This window comes from Melanostigma gelatinosum (assembly GCF_949748355.1).
Source record: "Melanostigma gelatinosum genome assembly, chromosome: 10".
NCBI lineage: Eukaryota > Metazoa > Chordata > Actinopteri > Perciformes > Zoarcidae > Melanostigma > Melanostigma gelatinosum.
Window position 1 is genome coordinate 14,288,783 of NC_136643.1, and position 20,640 is coordinate 14,309,422.

General features: G+C 41.4%; 1 protein-coding gene across 2 annotated transcripts in view; it reads left to right on the plus strand.

Moving 5' to 3' along the window:
* Nucleotides 1-13,166: 13,166 nt before the first annotated feature.
* The window catches only part of gpm6bb (glycoprotein M6Bb), a 28,366-nt gene continuing 20,892 nt past the window's right edge, over nt 13,167-20,640 (plus strand). For both annotated transcript variants that reach the window (XM_079277172.1, XM_079277173.1), the window contains exon 1: nt 13,167-13,301. In XM_079277172.1, coding sequence (XP_079133298.1) covers nt 13,298-13,301 — 4 coding nt within the window. In that variant the 5' untranslated portion in view covers nt 13,167-13,297. The remainder of the gene's footprint in view (nt 13,302-20,640) is intronic.

Here is a 20,640-nt window from a genome sequence, read left to right on the forward strand (position 1 = left end):
CGCTTGGAAGCTTTTTGCGTTGGCTAAAATCTGAGCGCTCCCGCTGTGAAGAAAACCCCGCTGGCTCGTGTTGTTACGTATGAAGTGAAATCTTTCGCAGGTGGAGGACCGTCCTCTGTTGAGGAATGGGAGGGGACCGCCTTTTCTCATTTCAGCATACACTTGGAAAGCTCCGGGCTCCATTACGCGCAAGCGCAAGGCTTAAAAGTGGTGGACGTGAGTTGGTTTTCAATAAGTCCAATATGCAAAGGAGGGAATAATCAGAAACACATTCAAACATTGTCTTCAGTGTCAGTTACATAACGAAAGGTGTCAGTTTTAAGTGCTACTTTCGTCTCACGGCAGCGCGCGCAGCGGCGCATATGGATCGTCTTTATTAAGGTTCCATGTTTCCCAGTGGTGTAATTAATCACAAGCAATTACATGGATAATGTGGGGAGTCTAATGCAAATATTTATCTTTTCGTAAAAACATGACTTGAAACCTACACTTGTAATAACATAGAATTAATCAGGGATGCAAATCAGAAAAAAAGAGATTCATAATGTGGGTGTGTAACATAAGATTAACTGGGTTACTCTGACATCATCCTGTGCCATCCTGGTCTGTTTAGAGCAACCTACATCTTCACTGAGATAAGAAAAGTGTAAACAAAGGACGAAGCCGCTGGGAGAGTATTTGGTACCCTGGTTGCCCTGGAAACAGATTTCCGAGGCATCATTGGAAATTCTGAAAGGTTGGCCTCCCAGAGCGAGACAGAAGAGAGCTGACTGACAGCGAAACAGACAGAGACGGTAGGAACAATACTGTAGTTTGGCTGAAGCCCAAGGGTGGAGGAACCGAGGTTTAGTAGGCCACCACACAGATCTAATCATCATTCAATGGGCCTGATATGTAAACTTTAGGTATTGATACAGAGGCTGCATGGGAAACCTGGCAGTGTGAGGATGTGAGTGGGCTGTGAGGCTCCGTGGACCACAGGCATGAGTGACTCATTCCACATGAACACACCGGCATGTGCTGTGGAAGAAACATCTCAACTTTAGTTGTTATTTCATTCACATCAAGCCAACCGCATGCATGGTGTTGTGAGCTGACTCTCAGCACATTACGCGCCTCAATGTTGTGGCATGCTCTGGGCCATACTGCACTTGATTCTCACACTCGGTAACTGACCAGTTTACCAGCCTGTCTTAGCACGAGGTTCTCCTCTTTAATGCTGAAGTCCAAATTAAAAGTGTCATGTCGTATCTCATGGTTTGCTTGCTCTGGTCTGGGGATTTAACGTCAGTGTGTCATCAGAGGTCTTGTGCGGCAGCGTACACCATGAATACTGAATGCCTTGTATGAATTATTGACCAGCAGGCACATGCACCGCATATTTAGTTTTTAATGACAAAAGGAAACAAACAGACTTTGTCTTGCAAGTATCATGATGAGCAACACGTCATCGATGTGGATGACTCCAATGTCATTGATTGCCTGATCCGAGGTTTTGTGAAGTCACTTTAATGGATACATTTCCTGCTGGTTAAGGGCCAACATTCTCTCTTTGTACTCAAGTCATTTATTTCCCATCTCTGAGACAGCTGCAGTTGGCTTGTCTGTGTAATGACAACCAACCAGAGCTCCAGTTGGCCATTAGCTTCCATCAGGAAAGACTTTGGGGCCAGGTGGGTCACATAATTAAAGGAGAACAAGTCAAATCTGCGTGTCATTTGGGGGAGAGAGAGATGTCCTGCGCCTCGGTGGGTGTGTGCGTGAAAGGAGAGAATGAAACAACAATTCTTTAGACTGTCTGTCTGTCTCATTTATCCAGCAGTTTCCTCACAGCCATTAAAATGACAGGCTCAAGACGGTGTCTTAAAGCTCCAAAGATTGGTTGATACCGTCTGTTATTAAGGGTTTTGCATCATCTGGTTTATTGCGTTGTCAAAAAGGATTTGCAGCACAATCTATAGCTTTAATATAAAATATTTTCTGGTCTCTGTGTTATACGATTAAAACCCAAAAATAACACACATACAATTTTAAAAACACTGTAATATTACTAATACTACGACTGTAATTTGTCCATCTTCATTTTCACACAGAATCCTGTGCGTGTTGCTGCCATTGATCGCCCTCAATAAGTCTGAGTTGTGGACTGGCTGGAGAGCTCATCTGGAAACAGAAAGCGAGCTTTACCACCCCAATGCTCATGTGCACTGGACTGGAGACAAATGAGAGCAGCGCAATATCAATTGCTCCATCGATTCCTTGCATCTTTATCCCACTGAATGACTTTTTCGCTCTATAATTCAACTCATGGAGCTGAACCCATCAGGCCCAGCAGGGATACAGAGAAGTAACTTGGTGGTGGGAGCTATTTTGATGAGATTAAGCAACATGCCGGAAGAAGAAGGCAAAGGATTTAATGAGTGGATTCTTGAAGAGAAAGAAGGATTTGCGAATTCTCTAGTGCCACAACACTCAATACACTTACCATAATCTCTAGAAAAAGTCGTAGAAAAATGAAGCTATTTTGAGGCACACAAGCGATAAACATGTTTCGATTATACACAAATCTTGGCTGCGCCACCGACACATGGAGAGATGTTTAAAATACTCTTTAGATATAGTATAGGAGAGTTATAGAGTTAACCAAGAGGGGGGGGGGGGGGGGTGCAGCTTTTTCCACAGGGATGCTGCTCCTTAGGTCATGCTATCCGTCTGGCCAAGTGAAGAGAGCGGCCGCTGGTCCTCACTAAGACTCATCTGTCAATCACAGCTTCCGTTCGTGGGAGCAACCTGACAGCCGCAGAGCCTTTCTCCATCACTGAGCACTGGAAACCCGCTGATCCTCAGTCTAGACCCCCGCACACGCTCGTCTCTGCACATCCGAACAGATGAAAAAAAATGCAACATCGCTTTTACAGCATGTAGACATCATATCCATCCCTTAAGACTACATTCACTTTGATAAGCAATTGTTTTTCAAGCGACGGGCAAATCCATCATGTTTTCACTCAGATCTGCATGTCAGGGTGTCTCCCGTGAGTTCCAGCTTCTGTTCAGTCACCCAAACCCTAAACAGCACGCATGCACATACTTTTCCCTGGCCAATGCCTGCTCCATGTTGACACTGGCTCACTATTTATCTATTTCTAGCTTGCAGGCTTGTCTCACTGAGAGTTTTCGCTGGAGCCGTGCAGCTGTCAAAGTGATGCAAGAATAGATTGAAGGTAGAATGCAATTTCAATTGCTGAACTGGTTTACAAAAAAATGTTTTCCTTTCAATGGAGCTCAGATGTTTGTTGTGGGAGCAATTATCCATTAGGGGGACACAGAGCAGCAGCTCTTTTAGCTTCATAAATGTGATTAACATGCAAGCCTGTCAGATGGATGAACACATTCAAGATGACAGACTGTCACACTCAAAATAAATCCAGTTCTATAGAGCGGTACATTTTACGATACTGTCGATGTTGTTTTATGTCCCAGTAGTGCATTTCAACTTAAATACCACTTGGAGGTAAACCAATTGGTTTGGTCTCCTGAAGTAAAGAAGCAAAGGATCGCTGGCAGCCCAAAGACACACTGTTCTCTATTATCAAGCATCAGTGTCTTCTTTAATGGACACTTGTCACATCTCTTCTCCTATTCATCATGTTTGTCTTGCTTTAAACTGTCAGAAAGAGCTGAATGTTTACTACATTCACAGCTGTACAAAAAACTATATTTACTCGGAAATTTTCTTTCACAACTGAAATTGTTTTTCTTGAAGAATCGGACCAGTTTGGCATTTATTTTGTTATCGCCCAAACTTTGAATGTGCAATGTGCAATACAGACAAAATAACATTACTATCTTATCTTTAAATGTATGACATTTTAGGGTGAATAAAATGCTGTGCTACTAATATGCTGTGTTAATGGGTTGTAGCTGTCGGCTGGGGGCGAGACCGTGGCTCACTGGGTTAAGACGGTTGTCTGGTAACCGCAGGGTCAACGGTTCGATCCTCGACGGATGTGTTACGTGTCGAAGTGTCCCTGAGCAAGACACTGAACCCCCGGCTCCCCGAGTGCGTATCATTGGCAGCCTACTGCTCCATATATACAGGGATGAGTCAAATGCAGAAGTCAAATTTCATGTATGTGTATGACAATACAAATGTCTTCTTCTTCTTATTCTTCTTTATTAATGGTGAGTAATATTACTAAAATCCAAATATGAGTTGCAAGTATTTTCCTATTGTTTGTAACTGATCCACAAAGTATAATGTATTCATTCATTTATTAATTGATAAACAATTAATGAAGCAATTCAAAACAATAACAAATCTGCAGATTATGACATCTTGGAAGTTGCTTCATAACAAAAGATAGTTTTGAATGATCGAGAGAGAGAGAGGACATTTTGATGCAGTCACTTCATCAGAGTCTCATGTAAATTACAGTCAAATGGTGCAGATGTCATTTTGGAATACTGTGTCTTTGCTTCTAGTTGGTTGGTGGACATGGTGTGTGGCTTTCAGATTCAGAGAAGATGCCTGACAGCTTCTAGGTCTTATGCGTCTTTGGAACAGCTCCAATTTCATGAAGTCAAAGTTCGACGGAATTCACTCTCTGACCAGTTAGTGAGTCTGAACTCATGAATAATTTAATAAGATATATGGCAGCCTTTTATTTCATTCGTTCACAATCATAAATCACATGAATTTGGATAGATGATGTTATCATATGGTGTTGAATGGCCAGAGACAATATTCTTTAATTTGCCAGCAGTCGTTCTTTGTAACAAATCACTACACTTCCGCAAGGACGCCGTGGGTTGGGACGAGGTTATCAGCTGTAACCGGCTCATGAGATAACGCCAGTGAAGCATGCTCACATGCGCTAACATGCACTAAGATTGACGTGAGGCCGGCCCGTCTACATTAACTTGGAGGAGGTCAGATTACAACACACACAGAGGGAGAGTGGCTTATTTTCGGCTCAGGTAGACGTTACTCCACTATATCCACTTATATAACATTGCAAATAACATTAGCTGTTTGCTGCTGCATTGATATTTATGTGTTCAGCAGATTTTTGATGAGAAACTTAGCCTACTTCGTCGATACATTTCATTATCAAGAAGCATGCAAAAGAAAGCAGAAGATATCAAGATCAAGAGAATCTGATTTGAATTTTAGTTCAATAAAAACAAATGTTGCTTCTACTGATCACATTGAAATGATATGACAAGATATCAGAGCTTCACTGAAACCCAACTTTTCCCCAGTAGAAAAATCCTACTTTCAACTTGATGAATGCAAAGTTATTTCCTCTTACCTGATTGCCATGGGAACAGGGCAGTAACTATCTCCTCCATCTCAGACGGCTGATAATTGTCTTCTTCAAAAGACATCTTACAGCATTCACAGAGTGAACAAAACTGCGTTGACGATATTCTATAGAGAATTAGATACAATACAACAGATTATGTATGGATAATTGTGGATACAAATGATTTGTTTACGTGTGCGTTCTTAGAAAAAAGCTCATTAGCTTTTCATGTTCAGGGACGTCCTTCACCGTCAAGTGAAAGCGCTGATGGAGAATAATCAGGAGGTTGACGGCAGGACGGTGCTGTCGCAGCTGTGGAAACACACACATTATAATCAGACTCACAAAAATATCTTCTCGAGGCACAAAAGGAAATATCTCGAGGTGTTCAGGTTTGGGTAATGCGCCAACAAAAACCCATATTATTAGAAGAAGAAAGAAAAAGAATGACATTAGTTAGCCTTTTTAATTCCACTATTTGGACTTCCCACTGAGAACAGACTGCCACAAGGTCAACTTCAATTTCTAATTTGCCTCTCTATCTAAATTGTACTCATCAATTCAACATATTCAGCATCTCGGAGCAGCCAGCAAGACATATGAAGAGTGGTTGGAAGGGGAAAAAAAAGAAAAGAGACATAGAGAGAGAAGTAATTCAGCATTTTCCTCAATACTATAAATAATCAGCTTTATACATTTAGTTTGTTTTAACACTGTATAAAGAACATCGGCGATGGCTAAAACACATTCAAATTTCACTTGTTACAATGTCAATCATTGTCCTTGTCTGTCACCTCTTTGCGCTGCTTCCACTCGTCTGGCACCGTTATCACTTTGGAACCATTTTTAGCACACTGTGGGGCAGTAAACACAGTTCCCATGGAAACATCACCGAGACACACATCGATAAGCGGATTGGAGCAGCTGTATTTCTCTGATGACGAATGAAACCTCAAAAGCTGGTGAACACAATTAAACGCAGCCAATATATTCGGGATGGAGGGATCCACATAAGCGGAGGAATCAGTTTGATTTGTCATTATGTGGCAGATAACAAATTACTCTTATTTGGTTTGGCCAAAAGCACACTGTGGCTCTGCCTGCCAGCCAGTCGGCAGGTCTGCATGTGTGTGTCTGAGTGCAGTCACAAATGGGCAACAATTTCCAAATAGATTTGACTCTACACACGGATATATTGATCTGGAGCAGCTGTTGTCATCAAGCAGGAAAGAAACAATCAGCCACATAGTTTAATTTAGGATCAGTCAATAGTCTTAAGCAGGGCAAGAAGAAGAAGAAGAAGAAGAAGAAGAAGAAGAAGAAGAAGAAGAAGAAGAAGACATGGTCAGACATGTTTTTAAAACAGCAATCCAAGAAGTCAGATAATAAACGATTTTAAACAAGCATTGAATTCAATTTCTAGCATAGATAATTTGTTTAAAGACACTCTAACAAAGCGTAAGATATTTTGTTCGGTTCGCAGGCACTCAAAAATGTGTTTGACTTGTTGTTACTTCACTGTGCAGGTTGATTCAAGCAATATTGCACAATTACAGTTTCTGGATTATTTTTAATTAGGGAGTAGGAGATGTATGTTTCGGCATTTTTATTATTCTTTTTGAAACATATTCAACACAAAATGATCATACCAAGTATTCGAATCATTTTGGAGATCTTTATTGTTGTATGAGAGCGGTTCAGACCAGGAGCCTAACACTGTGTCACATGTCTTGCAGGGTTATGGCCGAAGACTCAGCTGTTGGGAGGGCACAAAGAACCTGATCACAGTGCAACCGATGGTGTCGTGAGAGAAGCTTTGCATGAGAGCAGTTCATCTCCCCTCTGCGGCTTTCGTGGTCCTAAAACGCCTGCACAGGATTAACAACGCTGACCTAAAAACAGTCTTTTCCCCTCAAAGCTCCGAGAACATGTTCAGCTTCATTCAGGGTTGATTGAGTGTATGGAGTACCGCTGAAACACCACGCCAACAACCTGCTGCCAAGTGTTAATGTAGTGAAATTAAGCAAATTAGAGCACAGGTGATGGATGTCACCACCGTTTTTACTGAATAGAGAACTTGTGTCGACATCTTAAGTTTGAATTCTTCATTCTGTCGCTGCACTGAGTGGATCAATGTGAATGAGGCTCAGTGATGAACCTGTAAGACCAGTCTGACAACGGGTCTAATGAAACAGAAAGCAATGGCACTCTACGGCCTCTGTCAGTAATTAGAGCCCAGCCATGTCCTTTATTCTTTGTACAGTGGGTCCTGAGTAGAACATAAACCAATATTTAATCATACCTGAAAAGCCATTGTATGCTGCAAAAGAAACGGGGGCGAGCATGAGAAGCACAATTCGATTATTTACTCCTTTTGATATTCCCCGTCCTAAATTGCCATTTCTAAATCAAAGAAATTTGGGTCAAAATGATCCAGCATTCACAAGCCTCAGTGAGCAATTGGCAAAATAATTGAAAATGATAATGAATGACGATTACCAGGTCTGAATAAGACTGTCGTCTACCATTATGTTCACAACATAAAATCCCAGTTTCCCCTGATACAGAGGAGGAACAGAGACATCAACACGGACAGCATGTTCTTGCAAAATTGCAGAGATGTGTGGCAAAATATAGTTGAATGTGATCATGTAGAAGAAGAAGTGCTTTCCAATGTAATAGGTTTGTCTATGTCACACAGACATAAATGTGGCAAACCCTGCCATTCACCTCGTTTGGTCCTTCCAAGCAAAGAGCAAGAGCTTTGACAACACCACCAGGGACGCCATGTAGATAAAATCCATTTTGACAAATTAGTAATCTATTAATGTGCGACTCAGACCACGAATGACTTCTCGGAGGAATCGTGTCCTGTTTGTTGAAGTGAAAACCACATTGAAACATCACGCGTTCATCTCTAGTTAATGTTGGTATTCTGTTTGGGAACGACAGGGCAGGAGAATTATGGTCAAGGCTGGTGAGGAGTAATCAGCCAGCAAATGGACGCTATGACTTTAAAAGTTAAATGGTACCAATATTCAATTTGACATAATTAACTTTTGGGAATGGTATAGTATGTAGCCTAAATCCTTTTACAGCAAGAACACATCTTTTGAATGACGAGCGAGGAAAATTCTCACATTTTCATTTACAGATGCGAAACACAAAAATAAAGTAATCACACCGAAGAAAGTGGATTGTTTCATAATTCAAATCAGTTCAGCAGCAGATGGGCTTCCATCAAATGCAGCAGTTAGACAGACAGACGGACGGACGGACGGACGGACGGACGGACGGACGGATGGACAGACAGACAGACAGACAGCCAGACAGACAGACAGACAGACAGACGGACGGACAGACAGGTAAAAGTTTATTCAGGAAAAACAATTTAATCTTCCTTGATTGAGACTTCTGTGTGCAGAAGACTCAGAAGCTGAAATCTGCACTCGGTATCTGCACTTGAGCAAGAGTATATGTTCTGCAAACCAACCTTTATGCGTGAAAGGAACTCAAATCAGGATAGTTAAATGAATACATTTGAAGTTTCCTGTGTTAGAACACAACTGGCAGAAGTGCATCGGAACAATTAAGAAAATGTGTTTTGTTCAGTGTTTTTGTACTGAGCACCTTGAGGCCATAAAACAGTCCACTGGATGGCAGCACAGTATAAACTAGTGTTTCAATTATTGCCATGAGTTCAGTTAGTGTAAAGTTCAATAAAGTAAAATGGTTATTTTCCAACAAAGATGTCCTCATATACCACATTTATTCGAGCGGTAAATAGACACAAACGAAGGGAGTGGTGGAGGAATAGTTTACAACAGTATTAGGGCAAAATGAAGATAAATCCAACAGGGATATTGAACTTTTGCAGCAGTCCAAGAACAGAAATGAATACAGACAGAAAGTATCATAAATAAATATTAGGAGGCACAAAAACAAGAACAGAATTAAAATAACAACATTCAAGAACATTTGGGGACAAATTACACTATAAAGTAACAGTGGTGTGATTAATTGCAACCGGGTCCACAAGCCCATATAAACAGTGCACGTCAAGCCAATACAGATTCATTAATGGTACTCAGTGTCCTTTTACAACATAATATAATTTTTGCTTGAGGAAGTATGCAGTCAAGATTAACTCTGATCCAGTGTCCACATTTCTGTTATCCCCTTGTTGTACAGGAATGTTTCATATCTGAACATTCAACACACAGCTGATGGTATTGATAAATGATATGAGCTCAGCGCTGCATACATGTTCATCACTCCCCTTGACCTGCTGGAGTCAGTCACCACCACTTCACCACTGACTCATAGGCACCGGTGATGCGTTGTTTGCAGAACCTCCAGCAGACACTGACGTGCCAATAAAAGCCTTCCAAGACACTCGATCGAGAGCATGCTCAGTCAGAGGCCAACTTAAAGATCCAATTAAAGTTGACATAATCAGAGATCCCCTGTCAGGTTGGAGATTAATCCAGAAAAACGTTTGATAAAAGATTCAAGCACACTTTGTCCCTCAGTGGCATATGTTTTCAACTTGTTAGCAGGATTTAGTTTTATAGGGAAGTTGAAAAGATTGGAATCTTTTGAAAGACTTTTGTGGGTGAACAATATATTTCCTCAGCATTTTCCCCTGAGATGGCAATGAAACATTATTTTCCATGATCTCAAACCATCTTGAAACATCAAAGTCAGCAACGTCAGAGATACACCGCTTTCACCAGACAACGCGACACTGAATTGATTCTTCCACAGAGAATACAATCATCAGTTGCAGCCAGTCTTCATCAATAATCAACAAAGTGACTAATGTCTCTGTGACAAAGAATGAAGGCAGAAGAAGTATAGATGTACAACATAAACAAGAATGACTTCTCTGGGAAAACAGTAAAACACAGATTCAATCTCAAAATATTTGAGCTGGAAGGAGTTTGCACCAACCTCATTGAGCCTTTTCAGCAAAGGTGTGCAGCAACTGGGTGTTTGCTGACACATTTCGTAACATCTGTTTACCCTAAGAAAGTTATCGGGAAGTACTGAAGTCATCAACTGAATTATCTTTAGCACACATTCTGCATAATAAGATATATAAGATGTGATGTAATGCTTTGTATTATTTTGAAACTCTTTTGTGCTATGTCATCACTAATACTAATATGACTAATGTCTTTGTCTACAGTAAATTACTTTGTCTACAGTATTACTGTATCACATACTTTGCCCATATGAGATATAGTTTGGGCCAATCAAACAAACAGTAAATCATTGTGCTGACACACCGCTTTGTCAAAGGTCTGAATCAGTAGCTAAATGGACATTTGCATTGTTTTTATTTCACTTATTAATTACTGATTCATCTCTATAAACAGATTATGCTATCACATGTGGAATATGAAGGCCACAGGACAAGATTTTGGCATTCCAAGCATTTTGCTTTCTGTTAGTAGACTGTGTAGTATTGACCAATCAGGTTCGAGCAGGCTTTGGTAAACTCCTAATGGAGAGCAAAAGAGGTGTAACCTAGGAACATACCGGCTATCGTCTGACGATGATTTACCTTTTCATTGGTTTGAATATAGCTTGTAAACTGGCTACTTGTGTGAAACAATCCGGTTATACACGTCGTCTCAAAACTCACACTCGCATCTCAAATTGTTAATCGGACTGTAAGCAATGAGCTGCACAGAAAAAGAAGTCTTGGCCCAGCTATCTGCTATCAGGGCCCAGAAATGTTGCCCCTTTGCCCCCAGAGGCTTGTCCATCATCAGAGCTGATGGGTTCTGAGAGTAATTACTGATGTACTAGATGGCATAGTTTTAATTGTGAGAAACAGAAAGACGATAGCTACTCACTGACACAGACGTTGTTGTATTTCGTCTTTGCTCTGATAGCTAAGTCTGAATCACGACAAAATAACGAATGGCCGAAGCAACATTGAAGGTTTTCTGCAGTTTACGGCATCCCCCAATTAATTAAAACGCCATGCGCCGGGCGTATTGGTCTATAGGTTACATGGCCATATGTACTGTGTAATGTCAGATGAAAAGGCTTTGTCTGATGTGTTTTGTTTTGCCATGGTCCACCCTATTAACAGTTGCATGCCTGCTGTCTGCCAGCTGCCGTGCCTGCTGTAACAGCCAGCACAGTGCTGGAATGTTCCCATGCAGGTCCTCCATTCTCTCACACTGACATGCCGCTTGTGTACACAGACCTACAGTTTGTTGAACACATGCAGTCCTGGCACAAGAGCTATGATATATACACGGATAAAACATGTTCATTATAAATGACCAATAATTCTTTGTCATGGTTGTCATGTTGACCGTTCAGAGATTCAGGTCACAATATGTTCGGAGAGTATATGTGCAGGAATTGCAGATCTGTATTGTTGGACAGTCACAGAAGCAGATTTACAGTAAAAAGAAAAGTTTGCTGACTCGTATGCTTCATCACAAACCAAAACCATTGAAGGCAAACAAAAAAGAATAAATAAATGTGCATGGTGGATTAAGAATAAAAAAAACGCTTTTGGGGGAAAAAATCGTGATATTGTCTTTGCAACGCTGAAGTTGACCAGTTAAATATTTGCCTTTCGGGGGCTTTTGTGTATGCCATGTTGGGCAGATGCCCTGTTTGGCCATGAAACAACCCATTGAGAGTTGCCACTTGGCCACCAGTGAAAAGACTGAATTGGATGAGGGGGTGCTCAGAACTCCTTGGATACCGGATACCAGTACACTGGCTTGATGGAGATTGGCATTGTTTCTGTTAAGGCCTCATTTTTGTTAAAGACTGCAATTCATCCCAGTCCACATACGTAATGCCAGAGAGGAGACATATCTTTAAAATCAGACACCTTATTTATCCATGAACATGTCGGTATGCATGGAGGGCATATGAAAATAAGAATACTTCTGTTTCGTTTTCCCACTGTGACTCTACATGCATGTGTAGATTACAATGGGTGAACTAATACATGCATGATTGCATGCATGTATGTATCTAAATAAAAATTTGAATTGGTAGAAGGGTAGTTGGAATGGGATGTTTTGGGCATGGGATAACAGTAACTATCTACATTTGTATTTACATTATTATGTCATCATAATTAGTATGTAATTACGATGTTAATTCAAGTTAAAAGTGAGACTTTTATTACTCACAAGAGGTCAGCAGAACTATTGTCAGTGTGGGCATCTAACTTATTACCGGTACATTCAAGTCACAGAACTTCCATGATAAAATGTAGTCACAACAAAAAATTTCATCATACATTGGATATTTTTTTTTATCCAGATGGTGAGAAAAATCGTTTAGGATTGTGAAATATTCCTTCAGAAAAGCAGTGTGTTGTTTAACATTCTTGGTCATTTATTTTTGTGATAAACAAATACTCAACTCTCTGACTGAGGTGTAATGATACATGAGACGCACAAACCAGTGTTAGAATAATTCCTGACTCTGCAGTTTAATTGGTGGTCTCATGACCTGCGATAACATCCCATATCTGTCTGCTGTCAGGTTGACACAACTGACCTGATAACACTTAATCCTCCACATTGGCTTGCTTTTTGTAAAGAACAATAGTATAAAGAAGCAACAATAATAATCTTGATTGAAATCCGTTTATTTGATTGGCTTGCTGAACGTGATAAACGTTATCTCTCGTGTGTCTATGGGGGACTTTGTGGACTCACAAGACAGTTTAAGGACAGAAGCGGCTGATGATGAGTTGGTGACCAGTGAAACTTCCTGAGGAGGGCTGAGAAGATGAGGGGGGGGGGGGGGGGGGCGTCCACCCATCAGTAATCCCCCTCCGCGGTGACGTCAGCCAGGCTGTCTCCAAAGGGACGCGCGGCGTTGAGTGTTTGAGCAGCCAGGCGGCCAGTGTGCATCCCAGGACGCAACATCAGTGTAGCTGGGGCTCAACTTTCAGCTGATCGCTTCACTTCGGACACTTTGGGAAACTAACAACAATGGGTACGTTTGTTTTGTTGTTTTTACCTATAAATGCTCCAGTAGCCTATAGTAGACGGATATAAATATCGCCGTTTTTTTGGGGGTTTTTGTCATGATGACAGCATGGCTCATACTGTCGCGCAAACTTTCTGGGCACGCCGATTTTCTTTTATTTTTTTTAACGTTCACTCAGCTCCTTCTGCTGCTGCAGATATAGGCTGTTTACCTGACCCGGATTCACGAGAACCGGCATTAGAACAGCCCGCTGAAGCAACGTGAGCAAAGCGATTAGAGAGATTAAGTCCAGCTGGATTCCTGCAGTCAACTCTGTGCGAGTCTGCGGAGGTGTTAAAGCCAGATCAGCATGCTGCCTCTACTGTCTCTATACTGTTGCTTTCAACAGCACCTCAGTGCTGAACTATTGAGATGATCATTTGATGAAAACTTGACTTCTCTTTATGATCATTATTAGTCAGCAGTGATTAATCATGTTGCTGTGTTTGATAACGATTGTCATGTAAAGGTAATTCCTAAACCAAACTGCTCAGCATCTTCTGCTGGTAATCAATGACTAATAGTTACTGGGAAAAAAACGGCCAACATATTGTGTTAGTCAGACGCTCCACAGCTGAAGCCTGCATGTGTTAAGTCTTTGAAAGAGTGATAAACTATGGACCAGATGTTATAGTTGACATGAAAAACACTCATCCTGCTCTGGGGTAGATGGTTTACACAGTAAAGAAATGACTCAGAATGGATCCAATTATTGTAATTTTACCATTTTGAGATTTTTGTGTTGGTTTTTGGTCAGCATTTACTGGCCTGTGTTGTTTGCCACGGTGCAGCTGAGGCCAGCTAAGAACGCTGTGTGCAAGTGTGTATCAATGCTCATTAATTCGCTCTGGAGCTCTCACAGAGGCGTCTTTGTGCTTCTAATTTGGAGCTGCTCCTTTGTGCGACTTCAGTGGCTCTTAATGTAGAGAGAGAAGTTCACAGCATTGCAAGTTTCAGAGCGGATGCCCTGTGAACTAATTCCCGACAGACCCTCTTTCACTGTCTCGCGGAGGATATTACTCTGCACGGCAATCAACCTTTGTGCATGTCCACTTGCTAAAGCTCCCATTTTTTTTAACTCAAAGATTCTCCATGACCCTTTTCAGGAGAAGTAGCCTGTTGTTGTGGGCAGGAGTATAGTTCATTTGGAGAGTTGCTATTTGCTGTTGAGGTTTCCTTTTGTTTAGTCAGAGAAACTGACACCGTACTGCTGTGCTGTGATTTGCCGTTTCATCTGAAATAGCTTTGAAGACAGAAAATGGAGTAACTGTGTACATGAATCCTTTTAGCCCCAAAATAAACAAGATGTCTTGAAGGCGATTGCGTGTGGAGCTGTGACGTGAAGATGTCGTTCAGAGGCTATATAACATATGTCTGATTTAGATTTTACAGTGACCTTCACCTCGCAGAGGGGCCACATGTTCTTAAGAGGAATTCCCCTCTGTCCTCGCGGCGAACGATTTAACAGTGCATTGGCCTGTGTGAGGGACGTGGGAGGATAACTTGGCCTCAGTCCGCTGTGCTCGATTCAGAGGGAGACAGCCAGTCGTTTTCCACAAATATCTTGTTGGGTTCTTCTTGGTGTTAGTCACCCAACAGTGTTTGGTTACCAAGAGTTACTAGATAACCAAACACACATGAAAGAATCGTGGCTTCAGTTCTACGTAGATATTTCATCGTTTAACACAACATCTGAAGAGAAAGCCTGAAGACAAAAAACACATGTGATGAAAAGCATGACATGGCTGCTTCATAAAAAGCTGAATAGTTTGTCTTTGTTGCAGATTGTAGCCCCCTGAACTAGAGAAGAAATCAAACATCAGCAAAGTTTATGTTTTATTTTTCACAATGGAAAACAGTTTAGAAACTCTCAGTCTCATTCAGTGTGGACGATTTGCCGTCGTTTCGATTTATATCTTTTCCAGATACAATTTGATTATGTGCTCGACATTTAAAGCTGTCTTATGACAGAAGATTCAACCAATCAAATACAGCAAATTATGGACACGGCTATGAACAGTGTGTGTCTCTTCTTCTTGGAGCCAGATTCTGATCGCAAAAAAAAAAAAAGAAAGAAAGAAGAAGGAAAGATTGTTTTTCCTTATGGAAACTCGTGAACCCTCGAGTCGGAGTGTTTTGTATTCCGCGTGGTGGTCTTGTGGAAAAGGTCATCAAGGTTGGATGCAAACCAGATCCAAGTGTTACATCATTGTTTTTGAGTATTTCAAGTAAAGAGAGTAAATCACAGCTGACAGTTTTCAATGTGTCTTAAAATGAAGCATCTTGCTGTAGTTGTTACTGACACATGGGTTGCTGGTGTAGAGGCTTAAACCTGTTAGTAGCCTCTATTTATAGGGAAGACTTTTTCTGATTCTGTTCTTCAATGCTCCACAAACACAGGGCTTGGGCAGTGTCCTTCATGATGATTTTTACATGTGTGTCCAAGGTGTCGGCTGCCTCATGCTCTTTAACGCGAATGCCTCCTCCATCTGAACTAGGATGTCTGGAAAGTGTCCGATTATTTAGCTCACACATCAGCAGTGATCACTGTCACGGACACATGTGCTGTGACCCTGCATCCTGAGTCTGAAGAGAGGAAAGACCCATGACTGCTAACGCTGTGCCGGCGGAGGTGTTTTCGTGCTCTCGGAATCAACAACTTGTCATCTGACGGTAGAGCAATAACAGAGAGTCAGATAAATTCCCCCTTATTTTAGTTGAGTCATGGCGAAATGGTCCTCAGAGGCATGTCGTAGGTCATGCACATGCTTCTGTTTCCAAGAGATACAAGGAGGGAAAAAAAAAACCCCGCAAGCCTGCAAGAATGAGTCACTACAGAGATGGTCAAAGGGTGCTAAGAGCAAAAGTGAACTTTGTTGTTTTGTGTTTGTTTGTTCGATTCAAAGCATTCTCTTGTTAACTCCAAAAAGATGCCCTCCGTGAGTTCAGCCCAAATAAAGCAGGCGCTAACCTTGTTTTTTACGACTGATCCCCACCTTTTTATGTCACCATCAATAATTGCTGAATTGCTTTTCGTCTTTGGTTTGCAATCATCAATGATACTGAACATCCCCCATCATGAGGTAGTCGCTGTCATAGTTACATGATTTCTGGGCTTCTCTCCACTTGGCATAGGATATCACCGAGCCTATTTGGTAATTATAGAGCAGATGAGGCCCCATACAGTACTTTTTGCAACTTTGCAGCTCTAAATAAAAAAGAGAACCAGCTATAGTTCAATCAAGACCTCATTCATCTGCTTTCCTTCCTACTCCACTTCATTTCCTCCTCTCTCTCTCTCTCTCTCTCTGGGTTTCCTTTCCTCTCTCATCACTGCTCTCCTCTGCCTTCATACATTTTTTTTGTTTCTCTCCAGCCCTGCAGGTCTGCCAGAGCGGTCATGATAATTTGTTGAGCTTAATAACTCCTCCGACAACAAAGAAAGCCATTGAGTATTGTGACATGAAATGATAGGAACAGAAGTTCCTGAGTGGGGATGCTCGTTGAAGCAAGTGCCTTGGCTGTCACTTCAACTAAAAGCCTATTCACAGTTGAACAGAAGGGATGCAAGTGGTTGCATGGGCGACTCTGTGTGTGTGTGTGTGTGTGTGTGTGTGTGTGCAAGTTTGTCCGTGTTAGAGAGATGTCACAGTCAAACTGCCACATGGTAGAAACAGGATGGCATTTAAATATCTGAAAATAGTCCCTATATGCAAAACACCCACATTTTTCAAGGTTAAAGTGTGAAATACATGCATAATACGGTCTAATTTAAGTTTTTTTCTTCATTTTGACAATATGTTGGCATCGGTGCATGTTCATATAGTGCAGTGGTGATATTTGCTCGTGAAGCTGCAATCTATCAGTGTCACAGTCAGAGGACTGTTCCAGAAGGTCTGAGGGAAATAATAGATTGGGGAAAGCAAAGAGCCCCTGCAGCTGATGAACATTCACTCATTCAACAGGGATTCAGCGCTACTGCAGGGGTTTCTCCCATCTACTCCTGTAAACCACATTGCAGCAACTCTGTATCACATTTGCTACAGCACCAAAAACACTGCGTCTGCCTTGATTCACCCTCTCCCAATCCCACGAGCAGGGGACATTGATTTAAATAGTCAATCATGTTTTCACCGAATGACCTATTTTCCTGTTCCAGTCTTTGCTAAAGAAGAAAATGGATCATAATGCAGTCAATGTTAAGAGTGACTGAACAGTGGGATTGATGCCTGCGGCAGAGAGGGGCTATGTGAACTAGTGTGTCAAATACAGAGGATTGGTCAGTCGCCCAAAACTTCAAACTATGTCAGTACCCCTCTAGCGTCAGTTTTGGAATGCGTCAGAGACATTGTGTCAATATATGCTCGTTACATGCATAGTGTCATAGTGTTTTCAAAGTAAATTCCATATTCACAGGAAGTTAAGTTTAGGAAAATATTGTGGTTGATGTTAACTTTTAGTACGGCTTTTATTTAAGGTCATTGATTGCCTTAGTTTTTAAGTCTGAAAAAGTCTCAAAGGTTTTCAGCCTATTTTAACATTGTATTGTTTATTGTTGTAATGTTTAGTCTTGCAAAATGACATTGTATTGTTGTCTTTTACTTATTTATTCTATTTGCTGTGAAATCTAAATTGAGTTGAGTTCAGACTAAGTACTCAAGTTACTTCTGAGTGACGTGACTACAGCGAGTCATGTAAACCATGTGTCTAATGATTGACGTGTCAATACGCGTCAACGTTGACTTTTAGTTTTTAAATTTAAAGTGAACCCAAATCCAGGCTTCAGCATCTCCCTTCAGACACCTGTTGGATTTGTCAAAGATGCAAAGTTGACATTTGTCCACACTCTTATCATCAGAGAGGGGGGGCGAGGATGTGTGTTTGTCTGCTGAGATGGTTGGTTCTTTCAACACAATGTATTCATCCTTCCTATTTTGGGAGAAAGTGCATTTAGGACTTCGATGTGACCACAGTTCAGATGGTAAAGCAGTTAGGTGAAATAATAGGGCCTCCAGCTAATTTCCCGGCAAGATCGTCTGTGAGGAGTGAGAGCAGAATGCATTAGTCTGCTTTTGAACTGTGGGAGCCTGTAGGATTGAGCTGTTGGCTGTGTGCCCACTGAGTGTATTCAACCCTCTACAGATAGGTCTTTGTCCTCGGCGCTTTAACGCAGCTGCTAAACAACCGTAAGACAAAAGCATCTGGGGTACCCCAGCACACCAATGAGAAATGTTCACCATATGAAGAGCCCTGCCAGACAGCCTGAGACCATTTGGATCCAACCAAATGCTATGCATGGGATGAATTAAGCAGGAATTGAAATGAATACCCATGCAACCCCTTATGACTTTTTCTTTGCCCCTATATTCAGAAATATTTGTGAAATCCCACTCAAGATATTCAAAGACGTTTTTTTTGACGATACTGTCATAAAAGCGAACCTTGTGAAGACTTGTCTGCAACACAGCTTATCCGAGTTGTGTCAGGAAATGCACATGACTCCTCTGTGATCATATTGTCGTGATGTGGTGCTGCATGTGACACAGTGAAACCAGAGTTAGAGGCCACTTGACACACACACACACACACACTCTCTCTCTCTCTCTCTCTCTCTCTCTCGCTCTCTCTCTCTCTCTCGCCAGCCAGGAATCATTTGTCTGCCCAAGAAAACGTTTTTGAAGTTAGACTTTTTATTGTCTGCTTATTGACCTCCAGAGAATGTCTTGATATGCAGGAGGAGGCACTTCTGCCAAGCAGAAGAACATCTGCAATCGCTGAGCTTTTAGAACGCAACAGCTGTAAGGAAACACAATAGCTGAGGGAGAGTGTTTGGGGGATGGATTTCAATTTGACAAAATTGTTGAACGGTTTTGTAGAAAGAATGTGGTGTATTCAACTGAGTTACGCTTTTACCATTTATACACACAAGCTTTTTTTCATCACTTACTGTTAGGGCTAAACGACTTTATAACAATATGTAATTGCAAATATGATTTAATATATTAGAGGGATTGATTATATTCACATTGTTATTGTCATGTTCCTTGAAAATTTGATTACAATTATTACGGTGTGATTTTGTGGGGATCTGTACCAAACAAAGAGGTAGAATATGATGTGTAGGCCGGGAAATCCCTTCAGCATAACATATTGCACCTTGCCATATTATGACTCTTTCAATTAATTGTGCAGCCCTACTCGCTGTAGGTTCACTTGAGAGGAAATGAGAAACTTACCAGCTAACAGCGGCTTCAGGGGAGAGGAAATCCCAGATGTTTCTGTCTGAAAAACAGGTTAACCCTGTAAACCACATGCCGACCAGAGGAGAGATCAGTTAGCAGTATGAATGTTGCAGCTACGCCACTGAGAGGTCTCATAAGTCATCTTAGCTTTTGACCTTGTTGTGGAAAACCTCCACTCGATGGAAAAACAATACGGTAACAATGGTGTCCACGGCTGAAAATGGGAAAGTATTGTTGTGAAGGAACGGAGCATCTGGAATGTACAGAGCAAGCTTCCTGCAACTGAACACATGTTGGGAGAGAGAGAGAGGGAGAGAGAGAGAGAGGGAGAGAGGGAGAGGGAGGGAGAGAGAGGTAGAGGTATTAGCATTAAGAGTTGCTTTGGATGGCTTTGTGTTTGCTGTGTTGCTAGGCAGGTTTAGACTATACATTTTCCAAGACAATATAAGAACATCATTTTCTGTATTTATTGATTTCAAAGTTATTTGAATTTGAGGCACTGACTCGTCCTGTTTCTTTTCACACTTAAAGCTGCACATCTTCTAAGAGAAACAAAGTAAACAGTGTTGTATTTCTTCATTGACAGTCATGACACAGTTGTGCAAATGAGTTTAAATCAGTTTCTAGTGCCAAAGTGTTCTGCAAACACAGATTGAAGCTCTTGTGTTTGCATACAAAATGATTTAACGAACATGACTCTCTTTTGATGTTTTATCAGACCGGTGGTTCCATCAAGTTTGCACAGACTGAGACTGAGAGTGTAAATCTTTAGACACTAATAATGATGTAGTAACTGTATCACATCTGATGGTGCCATAAATGGTTTTTTTCATTGCACAGTAGATGCTACAAAGTGTCCAGTATGATGGACAAAAGGCTATTACCGGCTGTTCTGTTGGAAAACTGTACTTAAAGCAGTAAAGTAATGGATTGACCCACTCTGGCAGAGTTCAGCCAGGGCAGAGTATATATGAACCACGAGAGAGATTAGCTCCCATCTTTCTCTTGCGATGAGCTGTATTAGCCACTTATTGTTAAGCACTTAGTCCACGTCTAACCCGCTT